Source organism: Nylanderia fulva, unplaced genomic scaffold (genome assembly GCF_048542155.1).
Source record: "Nylanderia fulva isolate GAGA-0341 unplaced genomic scaffold, ASM4854215v1 Scaffold29, whole genome shotgun sequence".
Taxonomy (NCBI): domain Eukaryota; kingdom Metazoa; phylum Arthropoda; class Insecta; order Hymenoptera; family Formicidae; genus Nylanderia; species Nylanderia fulva.
This window is the reverse complement of record NW_028190358.1, coordinates 1,514,179-1,531,584: the sequence shown is the minus strand read 5'-3', so window position 1 is coordinate 1,531,584 and position 17,406 is coordinate 1,514,179. Positions and strand designations below refer to the sequence as shown.

The following is a 17,406-nucleotide window of genomic DNA, read 5'->3' as shown; positions in this document are numbered from 1 at the left end:
TACACCATCTTTTCTCCCCACGAACGACTCCCCAATCACGATCACATATTTATCATTAAATATAGGCGTAGCATTCGCATCGAGGAGATGTTTGAAGACTTCGTCCCGCAGGAAGAACGTTTCTTGTGTTTCGCAAAACGGGCAAAACTTCCACGAATCTTCCAGATTTCCGTGACGCGTTTACGGAACCCGAGAAGACCCGACAGAATTCCCTGAAATTTCTTCTCGCGGAGAATCGAAGGGGTTTCTCGAGCGACCCTTACGAAAGAATGTCGATCGGAGAACTGGATCGCCGGTACGAGAGGCAGTCCAGTAGTGGTGCTGTGGCCGGGTACAGAGAAATTGGCATCACGAGGGGCCAGCTGGCGGACTAATGCGGTCCCGCAATGATCCGCGAGGACGAGAAGACGGTGGTGGGCCCCAGGTGGAAGAACTATGTAAGAGGCGAAGCGCGAAGCGGACGGGACGAGGTCGTCTCGCCGCCGGCGGCGGCGTGGCTCAGGTGCCAGAAGGTGGCAGAAGAGGTTGGCCTTATAGAGGGTTTATAGTTTGCGTAGGATAGACGATGAGCGTCGAGGTCGACACGCTGGAACTCGAGGTCTTCGAGGTGAGTCTTCAACCCCTCTCGAGGACGCGACGAACGGAAGTCGCCGCGAAACGCGTCAAAAGGAAGCGATCGCTCCTCTTTGGAGGAGATAACGAGGAGATGCGAGAAAATACGAAATGCTTGACACGATCAGCTGCATTTACATGAAAATTCTATTTATTATTCATTTGCTTAACTTCTGCTTTATTGTCTTATGCGACATCTTTGATTTAGAGACAACTTTTTGAGAATTTTGTTGTTTCATTAAAAAGATTCAAATAAGTAGAAATTTTTGATATATTAGCATTTTTGGTTTTTGTTTTTTACGTTATATTAATGTAGAGGAAATGGATAAATTATATTATTGTTGAATAATTTATATACATGAAAATTCGAATTTATTATTAATTGCTTAACTTCTTCTGCTTTATCGTCTTATGCGACACTTCTGATTAAGAGAAAATATTTTAGAATTTTTTGTTTCGTTAAAAAAAGTCAAACGAAAGAAATTTTTGATATATTAGAATTTTATTTTTTTCTTTTTTTAATGTAGAGGAAATGGATAAATTATATTATTATTGAATAATTTTTTATTAAGTAAAGAAGAGATGATATTTTCTCTAAAGATTGTTATGTGTATAATTAGCAAATTTCAGTATTTTATGATAAATATCTGATTTTACATATGACTTGTGCTTACGTAAAATTAATGATTACACACTATAGAATTATAGTTACACTAGCCTGTTACATAATACGATGCGAAGAAGTCAAGCATGTTTTTCAGTAAATATATGTTGATTGCATCTCCTTTTAAAAACATTTGATTAATTCATGTTATATGTATATTTGCTAGATATACGTAGATTTTTCAAATTTTACGATAAATACCATAAATTTTACAATAAATATTACAAAGTACTACAAAAAATTACAGTACATAATATACATGTGCATATAAAATTCGATATTTTTTTACGCTCGCAAGATGTGCAAAAAATTTTTGATTTTATTCTACCGCGAATTGAACACAATTCGTTGGAAGAGCAATTTGACTTTTCAAGTACGCAACACCGAGGCTAAAGAGTTATGCAACTTTCGATACTATGCAATAGACTTCCGTTCGCTGGCCCGCGTGCTGTTTGACAAGTAATGCGCTTTGAACGTGACTTTGTTGGTGAACATGATTGAGTTATTACATACCGCGAAACATATGTCTGTTTAATAATTTGCAAGATTAATACGGATGCATCCCTATCCTTACCCAGTTTCGATTCTTATTGCATCTTATTAGTCATAACAGTCAGACCATTCATACCTAGTTGTCAAAAAGATACTTAAACTAATTGATTTACCTTGTCATATAATCGTTGATGTATATAATCCACTTGTAAATATCTCAATTATGGAAAGTGTGCAAATTTTTACGAGAAAAATATATATAGAAAATATTTTTTTAAATATAAAATATAAGTTTTTTTTTTGTACGATCTAATTTCTTCGTAAAGTTTTATTTTCGCATCAACAACCGTCTTGTATTTCCTTAAATGCAAGCTCAATCTTGTTACACATGAAATTGCCATCGCGTGTAACTTCGAACCAGCTTGCAAGAGTAAATCGGAGTATTTGAGCCAGTCAGTCGAATTTTCGTACAGTTTGGTCAAGCAAGCTCCGTACATGTTTTTAGCTATTACCGAGAATTTTAACGTAATGTAAAGTCAACATGCGAATTGGATGAACTGAAAAGAACTGAAAAATAATCCAGATAATATATATAATACTAGACTAGAGATATTAGATAACACAATAATAATACAATAAATCGATATATTTATTCTGACGTTAAAAAATTATGAGAAAATTATAAGATGCATCTCAACATCGAACAATTCATGCATATGTATTATATGCATTTTGATATTCTCACATCATCATTAAACTTTGACAGAGATCTTTCGCGCGTCATTCACAGAGAAAAAAGGAAATTCAAAGACGACAAACGCGCACTCGCGGCTTATAACTCAACAAAGTTCTTATAGTCGTTTAACTTTTACGTCTATCGATGTACTGAAGCTTTTTATCGCGAGTACCGGAAAAATGTCTCGATGCATTTTGTCCGTGACATGTTTTCATGCACGCGTGTTGCGCGGATCTATACTCTCATATACACGCCGCGCTGCTTTTCACGCGTTTTCTAGAGTACCCACGATCTTCGGCGAGTTTATTTTATACACCACATGAATCGGGTAAACTGCTGGCAAAGTAGTACACACGGTGCAATCGATATTTACGCGCATGAAGAGTATATTATAACGATGGTTATGTCTCCAATCGAGGCACACACACGCACGCGTATATTCATTTTTTTCATTATCGCAACATTCTCGTCTGAATATTTATTTATCGTAGAAAACAGTAATGTATAAATTTTAACTGTTTCTACACAGAGATTTTCTCTTAAAATTTACCCTGAAAATCATGATAATCGTGGGACAATATGATATTGGAATAATTTTATAAGAGTTTCTCTGATTATTATTTATTAAAATAAACAATATTAATATCTATTACAATAAAGATATAAAATATGTTTGATTAATTTTAATATGTACAAATTAATATTTTTTATTGTATAGTGTAAATATTAATCAAAGAAGCTCTTATAAAATTCTGTCACACGGTTACCATGATTTTCAAGATAAATTCTAATTGTAAGAGAAAATTTTCCGTGTATATTACACATGAAATTTAATTATTATGTCTAAATTTTAGCTATGATAGCTAATATTTTTTAGCTGGAGAATTTTCCGTTAAACTATAGTTAAAAAATATTAATTACCATTACATAGTTAAAATTTAGGTATGGTGGCTAATTATTCCCGCGAGAGATTTAACAAATTAATTATCATTTAATTGATTTGAATAAGATCAGTTTTTCATTTAGGCAACGCGATTTCTAGTAAAAATGCAATATTGCGAGATCAATGTCGCGAAGTTTTGTAAGGTTTCTCAAAGTGGCCGATTTATTTTTAAACGTCGACGCAAACAAGATTTGCAGAAGTAGACGGCGGCGCCTAATTTAATCCTATTGTATACTTTGGCAAGTATTAAATCAAATAATCACACCATAGTCGCCTGAATCTGCTCGTCTTAAGAAAAATCTTGATTTTGATCTTTTCTAACAATTTCGCATTAACGAGATCATATATCCTTTGTATTCACGACACATTAATTTTTCATCACATACCTCTATCCTGCACCCCCGATCTCCATTCATTCGGTTTTCTCTACGAAAGAAATCACGCGTAATAAGCCACGAAAATCCCCATATTCTTTTACCATGATCATGAAAATTAGACACGAAAAAGCGCATCTATCGTGCCAAACGGCGTGTCCTCGACCGATCGTTTCTACCGTCCTTGAACGTGAATCGAGTAACGTGAGCGTATTCATGTCGCGCGACCATAAGGTGAAGGATTACGACGACGAGGCCGAATTAGCGGATGCGTCGCTACGTCGTGGTACCGCGAGGACGTCCAGGAGCAGCGAGCCAGGTAGCCGCAGATGTTCGACGCAGGAGGCTGAGGAAGAGGACAACAACGGCGACGGCGGCGGCGGCGTCGGTAATAACGGAGGAAGCCGCAGGAAGCGGAAGAAGCGGCGGAAAACGCAGCGGAGCAAGTTGCAGCTGCAGCAACCGCAACTGGAGGTGACGATCGGCAGCGGTGGTCAGCATCAGCGGTCGCACGCGCTCGTCCTCGGCTCGTCCTCCGACGAGGTCGAGGCGGTGGGCGAGTGCTCGAAGAGGGACTCGTGCAGCAGCCTGGGCGGCGGTAGCCGGCACAACACCCTACGGGAATCCCTGCTGACCGTGTTGGGCAAGCTGGTGATCTGGAAGGGCACCAGGTACCGCTCTGCCACCGCCGCCTCGTCCTCCTCGTCGGTGCCGCCGAATTCGCCGCCCGCCACCGAGTGCATCGGTCGTAGCACGTCCTTCTTCTCCAGCGGTGAGTTCCCACGGGGGGTTTCTCTTTTTCCCTGGGAGTCGCACCGCTGGTCCCAGTCAAGGTCCCGAGCGATGATTGCGATCTCTAGACTCCGACTTGTGCATATATATATATATATTTTTTTTTTTTTTTTTTTTTTTTCGTGTCGTAGGCAAATGTCGATACATACAGCTACATATAGAGAGAATTTCTTGCTCTGCAGAAATTGTTATATCTGATTTTTATATGCGCGACTATGTATCTTATTAATAATAATAATTTTTGGGGGAAATTTTTTTTGAAAAGGGATTCACGACACAGGGATTCCTTGACACAGTCGCGATTTGGCACCGGCCGTGTACGCGTTCTATTTAACTGACATATTGTATTTACGTTTATATATCACTTTTCTCGACGTAATTATCGCAGGACAGAATGGTGCATGCGCGAGTTACGCAACGGTATGACGATCAATGTTACGATCAATGTTATTTTAATGCAAGTTTCAGCAAACGTCTACTTTGCAAGATTATCAAGGTTCCGCACCTTGGACATTCGAATAATTTATTAAATTCCATAAATAAAATATGAGTGTATATGTAACACCCACGTACTTTTCACGAATACGTGACAGTGAGGTGTGCCCGCTACGTAAGATCGATTTGATCGTTTCTTCGTGGTATAAGGTATAATACACTACTGCGCTGGACTTTACAATATTTCGCACGACAAGCCAACGATTAATAGTTTATCCAGTTATGCGGAACTGCCGCAATAGATATATAACGAGCGAGTGTAAAGCAATACGTTATAGATTACTCGATTAACTACGAAAAAATTCAACTGCAATAGAGTAACAGTGTCTCTTCCATTTCACGATCGTTCGAATTGCATTTTGTATTATAAAATAATCTCATCTAGTTGTACAATCCGTGCGAACAAATTGATTTTTTTCTTAATATCTTTAATTATTTAATGCAATATATATATATTTTTATGTTACTTGCAATGCAAATGACAAATATTTAATGAGAATCATTGATTATTTTTTTATAAATTTAAAGGCGTATGTACACATAATAAGTGTTTTGTTTATTTTGTCATCTTTACAGAAACAGAGAGGCGGATTCGCGCCAACAATCGCGAGTACAACTCACAGTTTAATTATGCGGTAAGAGAAAATCTTGTTATATTTATTTATATTGTATTTCTTACTATTTTGTTAGAGTCTTATAAATATACACGGAAAGAATTTTCTCTTGAAATTTATCTTGAAAATTATGGCAATTGTGGAACAATATGGTATTGAAAAAATTTGTATAAGAATTTCTCTGATTAATATTTACCACAATAAAACATATTAATTTAGTGGAACATATTTTTTATATCTTAAGATGTTAATATTTTTTATTGTGATAAACATCAATCAGAGGAACTCTCATAAAATTCTTCCAATACCATATTGTTCCATGATTACCGTGATTTTTTTTCAGGGTAAACAAGAGACAATTTTCTCTGTGTAAAATTAAAAATTATATATTGTTAGAAAAAAAAAATTAATGTTTGAAGGGGATGACAAAAAGATTACGTACGAATATTTTTATTATTTTGCAGAATAATTACATCAAGACGTCCAAGTATTCGGTTCTGACGTTCCTACCATTGAATTTGTTCGAGCAGTTTCAGCGGCTCGCTAACTTTTACTTCCTATGCCTGTTGGTGCTTCAGATGATCCCCGCCATATCCTCCTTAACCCCTATCACCACAGCCATACCGCTTATAGGGGTGCTCACGCTCACTGCCGTCAAAGATGCCTACGACGACTTTGTAAGTTTCTTTTCTTATCATTAAATTGCTCTCGTTATTTTCACCACATTCTGTGGAAATGTACAAAGACGATCGAATGAGCTCTATATTAAAAATTAGTATCAAAACTGATATCTCAAGTAGTTGCAAACTTGAAAACGTCTTTTAGAGAAATATGTAGATAAAAAAATGATTAAATTTTTGAAAAGAAAACAGGGCGTATACTCTTCTGGGAGAAAGCTTGAAAACCTGGTATTCTCAGGAAATTTTGTTCTACCTTAAAAAATCAGGGAATTCTCATGGAATTTAATTGGCATTCAGGAAATTTTTTAAAAAATTGCTTCTTTGATAACTTCTTACTCTTATTTAGCACTTAAGAAATATATGTCTAATATATCTTTGTAATATTAATATAATTAAATTTTTATTAGATTTTTTTATTGGCAATATTTGGCATCTATTTTTAGTATCAAGATTTTATATAAGTTTAATAGAAACGTGTTTGATGTTTTAATAGGTAATATTTAAATAAATTAGTACTCTATTTAATAAATAAATAAATAAATAATTAATAATTAAATAAATAATTAATTTAAATAAGTTAGTATTTCTTAAAAGAAGTTTATAAATTATATTTGTTTCATAATTTTATTTTATATTTTTGCATATATTTTTAGCGTTTAGGTATGATGATACTCGTACTTTCTTATTGTCCAAATTAATTTTATAATTAATAAATTAATGTTAAATGCATTCTTCTTTCTCATTGATAATTTTGCAATTGTATGTATTGAAACATTAGAAATACAATACAGAAATTTATATTAAAAATCTGCATTTATTGGAATTGTAATTTTAAAAATCAGGGAATTCTCAGTTCTCCAAAATTTGAGTAGACACCCTGGAGAAAAAAATAAAATATTCGCGAAATAATGTGTGGTAATTGATGAATTTTTAGCAACGGCATAGCAACGATTCTCAAGTAAATAATAGAAAATCCCGAACATTGCGGGGTACTAATCTTCGCGAGGAGAAATGGTCGCAAGTTCAAGTGGGCGATGTAATCAGAATGGAGAACGATCAGTTTGTCGCAGCGGACGTTCTGCTCCTGACGACGAGCGAGCCGAACGGTCTCTGTTATATCGAAACAGCAGAATTGGACGGGTACAGTCTAAATAATCGCTCAATTATACACAATTAAACATGTACACATCTGTAGAGATAAACCATTGCAATAATCTGTGAAATTTGTACAGGGAGACGAACTTGAAATGTCGTCAGTGTCTGCCCGAAACCGCCGAGATGATGGATAATCATGAATTGATTGGTCAATTCGATGGAGAGATCGTTTGCGAAACCCCGAATAATTTGTTGAATAAATTTGATGGAACTCTCACGTGGAGAGGACAGAAGTAAGATTGATTTAATATCGTAAATGAAAGAAAAAAAAGAGAACGGAGTGTAGCTTAAATGGAATATTCCGCGGTTGATCACGTTTCTTGCAAAAACTGGAAATAGCTAGTTCTTGTTTTGCGCGTGTATCGAGTGTATTTAATTATCTATATATATATATATATATATATATAATTTATATCGAGTGAAATATATCGCCATTAATGTTTTGCAAATATTGCAGGTACGCATTGGATAACGACAAGATTATTTTACGAGGCTGCGTCCTCAGGAACACGCAATGGTGCTATGGCATGGTGATCTTTGCAGGCAAGGATACCAAATTGATGCAAAACTCAGGGAAGACCAAATTTAAGAGGACCTCTATAGATAGGCTGCTGAATCTTCTCATCATCGGGATAGTGTTTTTTTTACTTTCCTTATGTTTATTCTGCATGGTCGGCTGTGGTATTTGGGAAAGCCTGGTAGGTCGTTATTTCCAAACGTATTTGCCATGGGACTCCTTAGTGCCGAGCGAGCCCATAACCGGTGCCACAGTGATCGCCCTACTCGTGTTCTTTTCGTACTCAATCGTATTGAACACAGTGGTGCCAATCAGTTTATATGTGAGTGTCGAAGTTATTCGATTCGTTCAATCGTTTTTGATAAATTGGGATGAGGAAATGTACTACGCGCCCACAAAAACGCACGCTAAAGCTAGGACTACCACGTTAAACGAAGAGTTGGGCCAAATAGAATATATATTCTCTGATAAAACCGGGACATTGACGCAGAACATAATGACTTTCAACAAGTGTTCTGTAGCAGGAAAATGTTATGGCGACATCATCGATGAAGTTACCGGCGAGATCATCGATTTGAGCGAGGTGAGTCGTTTCTTTCATTAATGCGAAGATCTCTAATTCTCGATGCTGACGATAGGGTACGTGCTACACATGTTCATGTTACTTATTACAAAATTATATATATATTGTACACGATAAGAGAAATTAAACGTTATCTGCATTTTAGAGCTATGCTTCCAATGTTGCGCGAAAAAGATATTTAGTCATATATGCTTCCGCTGAAAATTCTTTGTTATTGTATATAGTGGAATCGTATTGCATTGGGAATTCAATGATAGAATGATATAACATTATATTATTTAATATAATGATATAACATTACTCTAATATATTCCTTTTTATTGTAATTTTCATTATTTTAATATAATTTACAACTGATAATGATTATGCGAGAAATTATAAAATGTATCCTTTTTTTGCAATTGTTTTAGCAAAACATGTTACAACATATATCACTAGTATGCAATTAGTATTGAAAATGTTCTCGCACACATTGCTTATTATAATTTGTAGATTATTCTGAGTGTCGATATACATTGTGATTTCTTTAAATCATACACGATGTTTTCCTTTAGTTACATACATGTAAATATAATTTCAATACGTATCATGGTCGTATCTTTGCAAGAGATTTCATATACATCACTTAGCATGTGTGTGCTGCATGTATAGACGGACAAAGCTGTTGTTCCAATGCCGACGATGCGATGGAAGAGCGGACAGGAATTCGTACGTCCAGTTTATACACCCTTAAGTGGTCCGAATGTACGTCTTCTGGAACAAGCAGATAGAGTATCCAATACAACACCGGAACCTGGCATCAACGGCAGCCCAAAGATTCCACACAAGTCTTCAGTACGCATGTTGATAATTAGCACCTCTTGTCACGGAACCTGTACATGCTATCGCTTTTTATCTGTTTGTCATTGCGATTGTACACATTACATTCAACATTATCTGTTTATCATTGCACTCTATATCACGCACAGTATCATGTAAGTCAAAGCATTTCTAGTATCTTTGTTGCACTCAATAAAGTAACTCGTATCTCAATCATATCTGTATTGATGACTTATGAACTATATTTGTATCGCATTCGTGTTCTCTTGCACGTTACAACTTTATGCTTTATAAAATAGATACGCTACTGTTTGCTCTTATTTTTTTTCTGCTATATTAATGTGTTAAGACTAACTTCTTTCATAATTTTCTTGTAGTTTATACATGCTTCAGAGGTAATTCATATATATATATATATATATATATATATATATATATATATATATATAAACTTATGTATTTTTTAACGAATTAATGAATTTATTTTTATGGAGACAAAGTATATTATTCTGAGTAATACGTATGAAAATATCTAGCTTTGGTCTAGCTTTTTTATTTTGTTTTTTAACAACAGTGGATTTTTTTCGTTAATAAGATTAACTTTCTTCTCTTTCTACCTAACTAACTTTGTTATTAATATATGTGAATAACAAACGCAAAATTCTTGAAAGATTTCGTCGTACATTTTACAGACAATGCCACCTTTGGATTTCTCGTTTAACAAGGATTACGAACCGGACTTCAAGTTTTACGATCCCGCACTGCTTGAAGCCGTGAATCGAGAGAATCAGGATGTCCACAGTTTTTTCAGATTGCTGGCACTCTGTCACACTGTTATGCCGGAAGACAAAAATGGCAAGATCGAATACCAAGCGCAGTCGCCCGACGAAGCTGCCCTCGTATCCGCTGCTAGAAATTTTGGTTTTGTCTTCAAGGAAAGATCGCCCAACAGCATAACGATCGAAGTGATGGGGAGAAAGGAAATATACGAATTACTCTGCATTTTGGACTTCAATAATGTACGAAAGAGAATGTCTGTAATTTTGAGGAAAGACGGACATCTTCGATTGTACTGCAAAGGAGCGGATAATGTTATTTACGAGCGATTGAAAAAGGACAGCGAAGAAATAATGGCAAAAACATTGGATCATTTAAATAAGTTTGCAGGCGAAGGTTTAAGAACATTGTGCCTTTCCGTGAGGGATTTGGACGAAAGCTTTTTCAATAATTGGAAACAACGTCATCAAGAAGCGGCATTAAGCCAAGAGAATAGAGACGATAAGCTGGATGCAATTTACGAAGAGATAGAGAAAGATATGTCATTGCTAGGTGCTACTGCCATTGAGGATAAATTGCAAGACGGTGTACCTCAGACCATTGCCAATCTGAGTGTCGCTGGTATTAAGCTTTGGGTATTAACTGGTGACAAGCAGGGTAAATGTTTTAAGAATATAATTATTATGTGTTAGAGTAATATTAAGATTATTCTTTTCAACTGAACTAACTATCCTAGTTCAGAGTTTATCTTTTTTTACTCTACATTGAAAAGAAAGAGATAAACTCTGAATTAGTATAGCCAGTTCAGCTGAAAACAGATTTATTATCACATTGAACTTTCACAGAGACAGCTATCAATATCGGATACTCGTGTCAATTGCTGACGGATGATCTTACGGATGTTTTCGTGATAGATGCAACGACTTACGACGGCGTGGAGACACAATTGACGCGATATTTGGAAACCATCAAAACAGCCTCGACCCAACAAAAACAGCCGACTCTCTCCATCGTCACATTCAGGTGGGACAAGGAAAGGTCAGGCACAGGAAAGAGACGGAGTACAATCTATTAACTTCTTCTATTGCTGATTCTGATTAACGCATTCCTTAAAAAAAAAAAAAAAAAAAAAAAAAAAAAATTCTCATAATGAATGTGGCTATGTTTCATGTAATGCTTTCTATGTTTATATTGTTGCGATTATATAAGAATTTATTGTAATTAACCACAGAAGACTTTTATGCTTTATATTTAAAGCTAGTGGATCTTGCGGATCTTGCAACACAGTTCAAATTATAATATATAATGATTACTTAGAAAGTATGAAATAAAAACATTTTTAGGCATTTATTTTCGGACAATTATAAGAATGTGATAACAAATCATACTTTGTAACAGCGCTTAATTATTGTATGTGCATTGGTTTTGTACATCTCATCTTCTATTTATATCTATCGCAAAGATCCAACTTAACGATTTGCATGTATTTAATATAATATTATCTAGTATTTTTTATACTTAAAAAGCATTACAAAAATTATCTTTTATATCTTGCAACTGTCAAAGATATCGAGACTTGCTACATTATTGTTGATAATATAATCAGCAATATAACCAAGCTAAAGCTGTTTAGAATGATAGATTGATTGGTAGAAATCTGACTTTTTAAATCACACTTCAGATATTTTTCAGATACTGCACATATCATATCTGAGGTATTCTACTATTTAGTGATATATTTATAGTCATAGGTATCGAAAATTATCATGATGCTTGATATTCACTCCTTCTCTTTCTGTATGCTTAATAATATAATCTTAGTGAAATCATCATATATTAACATAATTAGTATGTTGCTTGTGTCACGTTCTTGTATCTGTAGTTATTAATACAACGCACTGCGTATCATTTATGATTAATGTGCATTATTTTTAGTAACATAAAGTTTCAAAATTTCTTATTTTTATTAATAATAAGATTGAGCGATTTATTACCTATTTTTTCTTTTAAGAAATTGAGCAAATGGATACCAGATCGTTATTTATTTTGAAATAACTATACATACTTTGCTTGAAAGCTGTTTTTTTTTGCACAGCAGTGATACAGAATACAATCCTAGTAGGGATGAACAAGATGAACATGAAATGGAGCATTCGACAGGATTCGCAGTGGTCATTAATGGACATTCTTTAGTTCATGCATTGCATCCACAGCTGGAACAGCTTTTTCTAGAAGTGTCCAGTCAATGTAAGTCTGAATCGATCATATTTAGATCATATTTAGAATGAATATTTGACGTAGTACGAATTTTACAGGTAAAGCTGTAATTTGTTGTCGAGTAACACCGCTACAGAAAGCGATGGTCGTCGAATTAATTAAGAAAAATAAATCCGCGGTGACTCTAGCAATTGGCGATGGAGCCAACGATGTCTCGATGATAAAAACGGCTCACATTGGTGTTGGTATTAGCGGGCAGGAAGGATTGCAGGCCGTATTGGCTTCGGACTATTCGATAGGACAATTTAGATTCTTGGAAAGATTACTTTTGGTCCATGGCAGATGGTCGTATTACAGAATGAGTAAATTTCTTAGGTATTTTTTTTATAAAAACTTTGCGTTTACCCTCTGCCACATCTGGTTTGCCTTCTTCTGCGGATTCAGTGCACAGGTAAGACATTTGGAAATTTTACATTATTATTATATTATAATAATAAGATGAATGAAAGATATATAAGTAGAAAAAACAAAGAACAAAAATGATGTTTCAAAGGCGAATATGATCTATAATTCTCCTTTGTAAGAGCTTGCTCCAAAGTCGAGATTTATTTGAAATATGAATTTAATAATTTATCTGATAATACATTGTGGAAAGTAGTAAATGACTTGTAAGCAATGAAAATTACACAATGGTACAATCATATTTTGTATATATTTTCTTGCAGACTGTATTTGATCCTATGTACATTTCTGTCTACAATCTGTTTTATACCTCGTTGCCAGTTTTGGCAGTTGGCATTTTTGATCAGGATGTTAATGACAAGAACAGTCTAATGTATCCAAAATTATACGCACCAGGATTGCAGAATTTACTCTTTAACAAGAAGGAATTTTGTTGGAGTGCTTTGCATGGATTTTATGCTAGTTGTGTATTATTTTTAGTACCTTATGGTAAATATTTTGCATATACTTATTAAGAAAGTTGTATATTAATGTTTATTTTCAAATTATAACAACATACATTTATATATGCACATTTTGTATATTTTAACAGGAACATACAAAGATGGGGTGTCACCAAAGGGTTACGTACTTTCTGATCACATGCTGCTGGGCAGTGTAGTAGCTACTATATTAGTTATAGTCGTGACCGTTCAAATAGCCCTCGACACGTCGTATTGGACAGTTTTTAACCACATCATGGTGTGGGGTTCACTCATTTGGTATTTTATTTTAGATTACTTCTATAACTTCGTCATAGGTGGTAGTTACGTGGGCAGCCTCACGATGGTACGTATCATTGCACGAATTATTTAAGACTCCTGGATCCTTGCTGCGTAGATATTGGATTTTGACATTAGAGGTGAAAAAGTATACATACTAAAAAAACTCTTAAATACCATTTTTAAATGAAAATATATTTTGATGAAACACTATTTCAGATGGCTTTAGCACATTTTAAAATATTTCGAAAATTATTCTTTTCCCTTGACAATCAATCTGAACTGAGTCTCATATTACAGTCATTTTACAGCTGTTGATTGATTATAAAAAGAAAAGGATAATTTTTGAGATATTTTAAGAGTGTACTAAAGCCATCTGAAGTGCTGTGTCATCGAAATATTTTTTTTATTTTATAATGGCATCTAAGAATTTTTAGCGTGTTTTTTTTCTCGCCTCTGACATCACAATTCCAACATGGTCAGCGAGGAGTCCCAGGAGCTTTAAGTTCTTCAAAATTTCAAGTATTTTAAGCATTTAACTTGCGTTCACAGGCTATGTCGGAGGCGACTTTTTGGTTCACAACGGTGATATCTTGTATAATCCTCGTTATACCAGTACTGTCGTGGCGATTCTTCTTTATGGATGTCAGGCCGACATTGTCCGACAGGGTCAGACTGAAGCAGAGGCTGGCACAAATGCGTTCCCGACAAAGTCAGGATATACTGCGTACACCATCTACGAGACGTACACGACGATCTCTACGTTCGGGCTATGCCTTCGCTCATCAAGAAGGTTTCGGCAGACTTATCACGTCCGGAAAAATTATGCGCAAATTGCCAAATGGTGCTGATTTTAAGTTTTCTATGCCGTTTACGAACAATGTTACAAAACAAGTTAACATTGCCACAACATCACCAAAGGACAACAGTGCATCTAGAAATTCGCACACATTGGACACGATTAATTTATAATTACTCAAATCGTTAGTTAGAACTCAATGCAAGACACTAAAGTGCAGGTGATTCTAGTGAATTTTTCTTAATTTATTTAGTTATGAATGTGTGTTAAGTCGAAATTTTTAATGCATCGAATTTATTGATTTTCCAGTGTATCCCATTGAAATCGTACCTCTATTTCTTCTTATTTTCATGAACTGAAAGGCATAAGTGATATATTATATCCAGTATTCGAGAGGATCTCGTAAAAAATGTCTGTGATTATGTTACATTTTAATTTAAACATTTATTTATTTGAAAAATATTTTTTCGAACAATTAGAATCACTGTTATACAATTTATAATGAATGCCTATGAACAACGATAATAGTAATATTAAAACAAATGCACATAATCTTTAATATAAGAAATTCCAGTGGGATACATTGAGTACACTATAATAGAAGTAGCATATGCTATTTATGTCTATACATCACGTTAAGCATTTATGGATCTGTTATAATTATGACTTAAATATGTATTCACGTGTTCAATAATTTTTTCATTTATATTTTTGCACTTTTGCTAATTAAATGTATGCGACATATACACATTTCATTTAATATTTTGATGCAATTGTTTTTAAGTACATGATTATTTTATAATCACATGTACACTGTATGGGAAAAATAGCTTATGCTACATTAGAACGTTTTTAATTGTTATTATGAATTTTGTATATGTTAGAAAACAATTCTGAATATCTCAGCATATTGTGAACAATCTTTGGTTTTTTCCAACAAATGTTATGATAATTATATGTGCTTAGGTTCTTTCTTCATATATTGATATAGAACAACATTGAAATAAGTATTAATAGAAAATGTCGAAAAATGTATTTTATTTGATCTAAAATTAAGGTTGATTTTCAGTTTAATAATTGGATAGATGAATTTATTATGGTTACTTATTCACACATATATTATGAGTGAACTGTTAATTTATTAATAAAATATAATACTGAAATAAAATTCTTTTGCACTATATATATATATATATACATATATATATATATATATGGCATTTCTCTCGTTGAAAGTTTTAAACGATTGGAAGAATATGTTCTCAGTATTTAGTACTGTTTATATTTTTTGGTCCATTTTAAAAACTGTAGTATAAAAATTAATGTAATAATGGTAAAGAGAATAATTTGCATTATCATGCACTCCTCATGTATATAACAGAAATGTCATATAGAGAAGTGTCAAAATCTTGTAAAAAAATATCTTGTCTCTTGTATTATATTATTCTAGTATGAACATAATTATTGTAAAAACAGAAAACGCGTTTACACGATATATTACGATAAGAAAAATAGTAGTTACATTGATAATTGCCTTTATAAGATATAAATACAACAAACGATTTAAAATATTATATCATAGCATTGATTGTAAATATTTTAAAGAGATATATATATTATATATTAAATGTTAAGTATACATTTTTTAAAAGAAAGTAATATATAGTTAGATCGATTTAAAGGAAATACGAAGATAATAGCTATATTGTATTACATTATCGCGGATAAAAAGTTTGCCTTGGACTGACTACTGAATATATATATATATATATAATATTAAAGTGAAAAAGAAGAAACAGTAGTGAAACAATGGAGTATGTATTTCTACTTTTAATATGCATAAAGCTTAGGGAGAAATAGTCTGTATGGGGGGAAAAATGTTTCCACAATCAAACCATCTTTCTCAAATGAAGAACTTTAAAGTTTCGGTTGCTTTGAAATATTGTGCCTAATCGTTAAACTTATACAGAGCGTCTCAAATTCTCACATAAAATTTCATTCGTTTACGTTTATATAAGATGTACTTTTCGTTTTCTGTGAATAACAAACAAATGTAAAATAAGTGTGTAGATTACTTTAAATTATTAGTTTCACAGCCGTAGGCATTCATTAATTTTTGCAATAATCTCTTTTGTATCATAAAATATATGCTCATCAGAAATTTGCAATACAAATATGAATTCTCTCAAACAAGCTTCTGAAGTTTTTCTTTTGCTTATCATAAAATATCTAATTTTTATGTCTTAAAATAAATTATAAGTGTAGTATAACATCCATTTTCAATTAAAATGATAATAATTGATGAGTTTTATGTTGACATCCCATTGTATATTATTTATAAAAACAAAATTGTTTTTCATTTCTTTTTCAAAATTTTCTTAAAAATGGAGAAATTTTATTTCGAAAATAAAGTTTACTAATAATAAATAAGGCATTGCCGAATGATTTTTGCATGTGATGAAGATAACATACTTATCAAGAATTATATAAATATATTTAAAAATTAAAAACCACTAGAATTATATAATAAATTTCGTCAATATCGAAACACACACATGAATAAATACATACTGTCACAATAATTTTTTATTATTGATGCATAAACATGTCGCTTTTCATATACGGGAAAAGTATATAATTACGTACAACCAAAAAACGTAATAGCTTATATTCTTTAGAAAAATTGATTACATTTAGTTTCATTATATTTATGTTATTCATAATAATCTTTTATCAGTTTATGCAAGATTGTTAGCGCGTGTGGTAATAATGTACGATGTAATTCAATATTACAAGTAACATCCTTATCTGCAAAATTAATATCAAAACTCTGAAAAGATGTATTTTGTAACATATGTATGTTTTAGATACATTAAATTTTTTTATTTTAAAACTAAACAGACAAAGCTTTCTA

General features: G+C 33.3%; 1 protein-coding gene across 9 annotated transcripts in view; it reads left to right on the top strand.

Annotated features, from left to right (window-relative positions):
* Positions 1-17,390, top strand: part of ATP8B (ATPase phospholipid transporting 8B) — a 54,563-nt gene extending 37,173 nt beyond the window's left edge. For 3 of the 9 annotated variants that reach the window (XM_085484058.1, XM_085484060.1, XM_085484059.1), the window contains 15 exons: positions 66-524; positions 4,056-4,593; positions 5,685-5,743; positions 6,187-6,399; positions 7,337-7,542; positions 7,635-7,790; positions 8,015-8,657; positions 9,309-9,491; positions 10,169-10,910; positions 11,099-11,291; positions 12,349-12,500; positions 12,569-12,921; positions 13,196-13,421; positions 13,525-13,760; positions 14,246-17,390. In XM_085484058.1, the coding sequence (XP_085340184.1) occupies positions 387-524; positions 4,056-4,593; positions 5,685-5,743; positions 6,187-6,399; positions 7,337-7,542; positions 7,635-7,790; positions 8,015-8,657; positions 9,309-9,491; positions 10,169-10,910; positions 11,099-11,291; positions 12,349-12,500; positions 12,569-12,921; positions 13,196-13,421; positions 13,525-13,760; positions 14,246-14,665 (4,458 nt within the window). In that variant the 5' untranslated portion in view covers positions 66-386 and the 3' untranslated portion in view covers positions 14,666-17,390. Of the gene's footprint in view, positions 1-65; positions 608-4,055; positions 4,594-5,684; positions 5,744-6,186; positions 6,400-7,336; positions 7,543-7,634; positions 7,791-8,014; positions 8,658-9,308; positions 9,492-10,168; positions 10,911-11,098; positions 11,292-12,348; positions 12,501-12,568; positions 12,922-13,195; positions 13,422-13,524; positions 13,761-14,245 lie in introns of those variants that run through there. The other 6 variants (XM_085484063.1, XM_085484062.1, XM_085484061.1 and 3 more) reach the window with 6 other exon arrangements.
* The last annotated feature ends 16 nt before the right edge of the window (positions 17,391-17,406 follow it).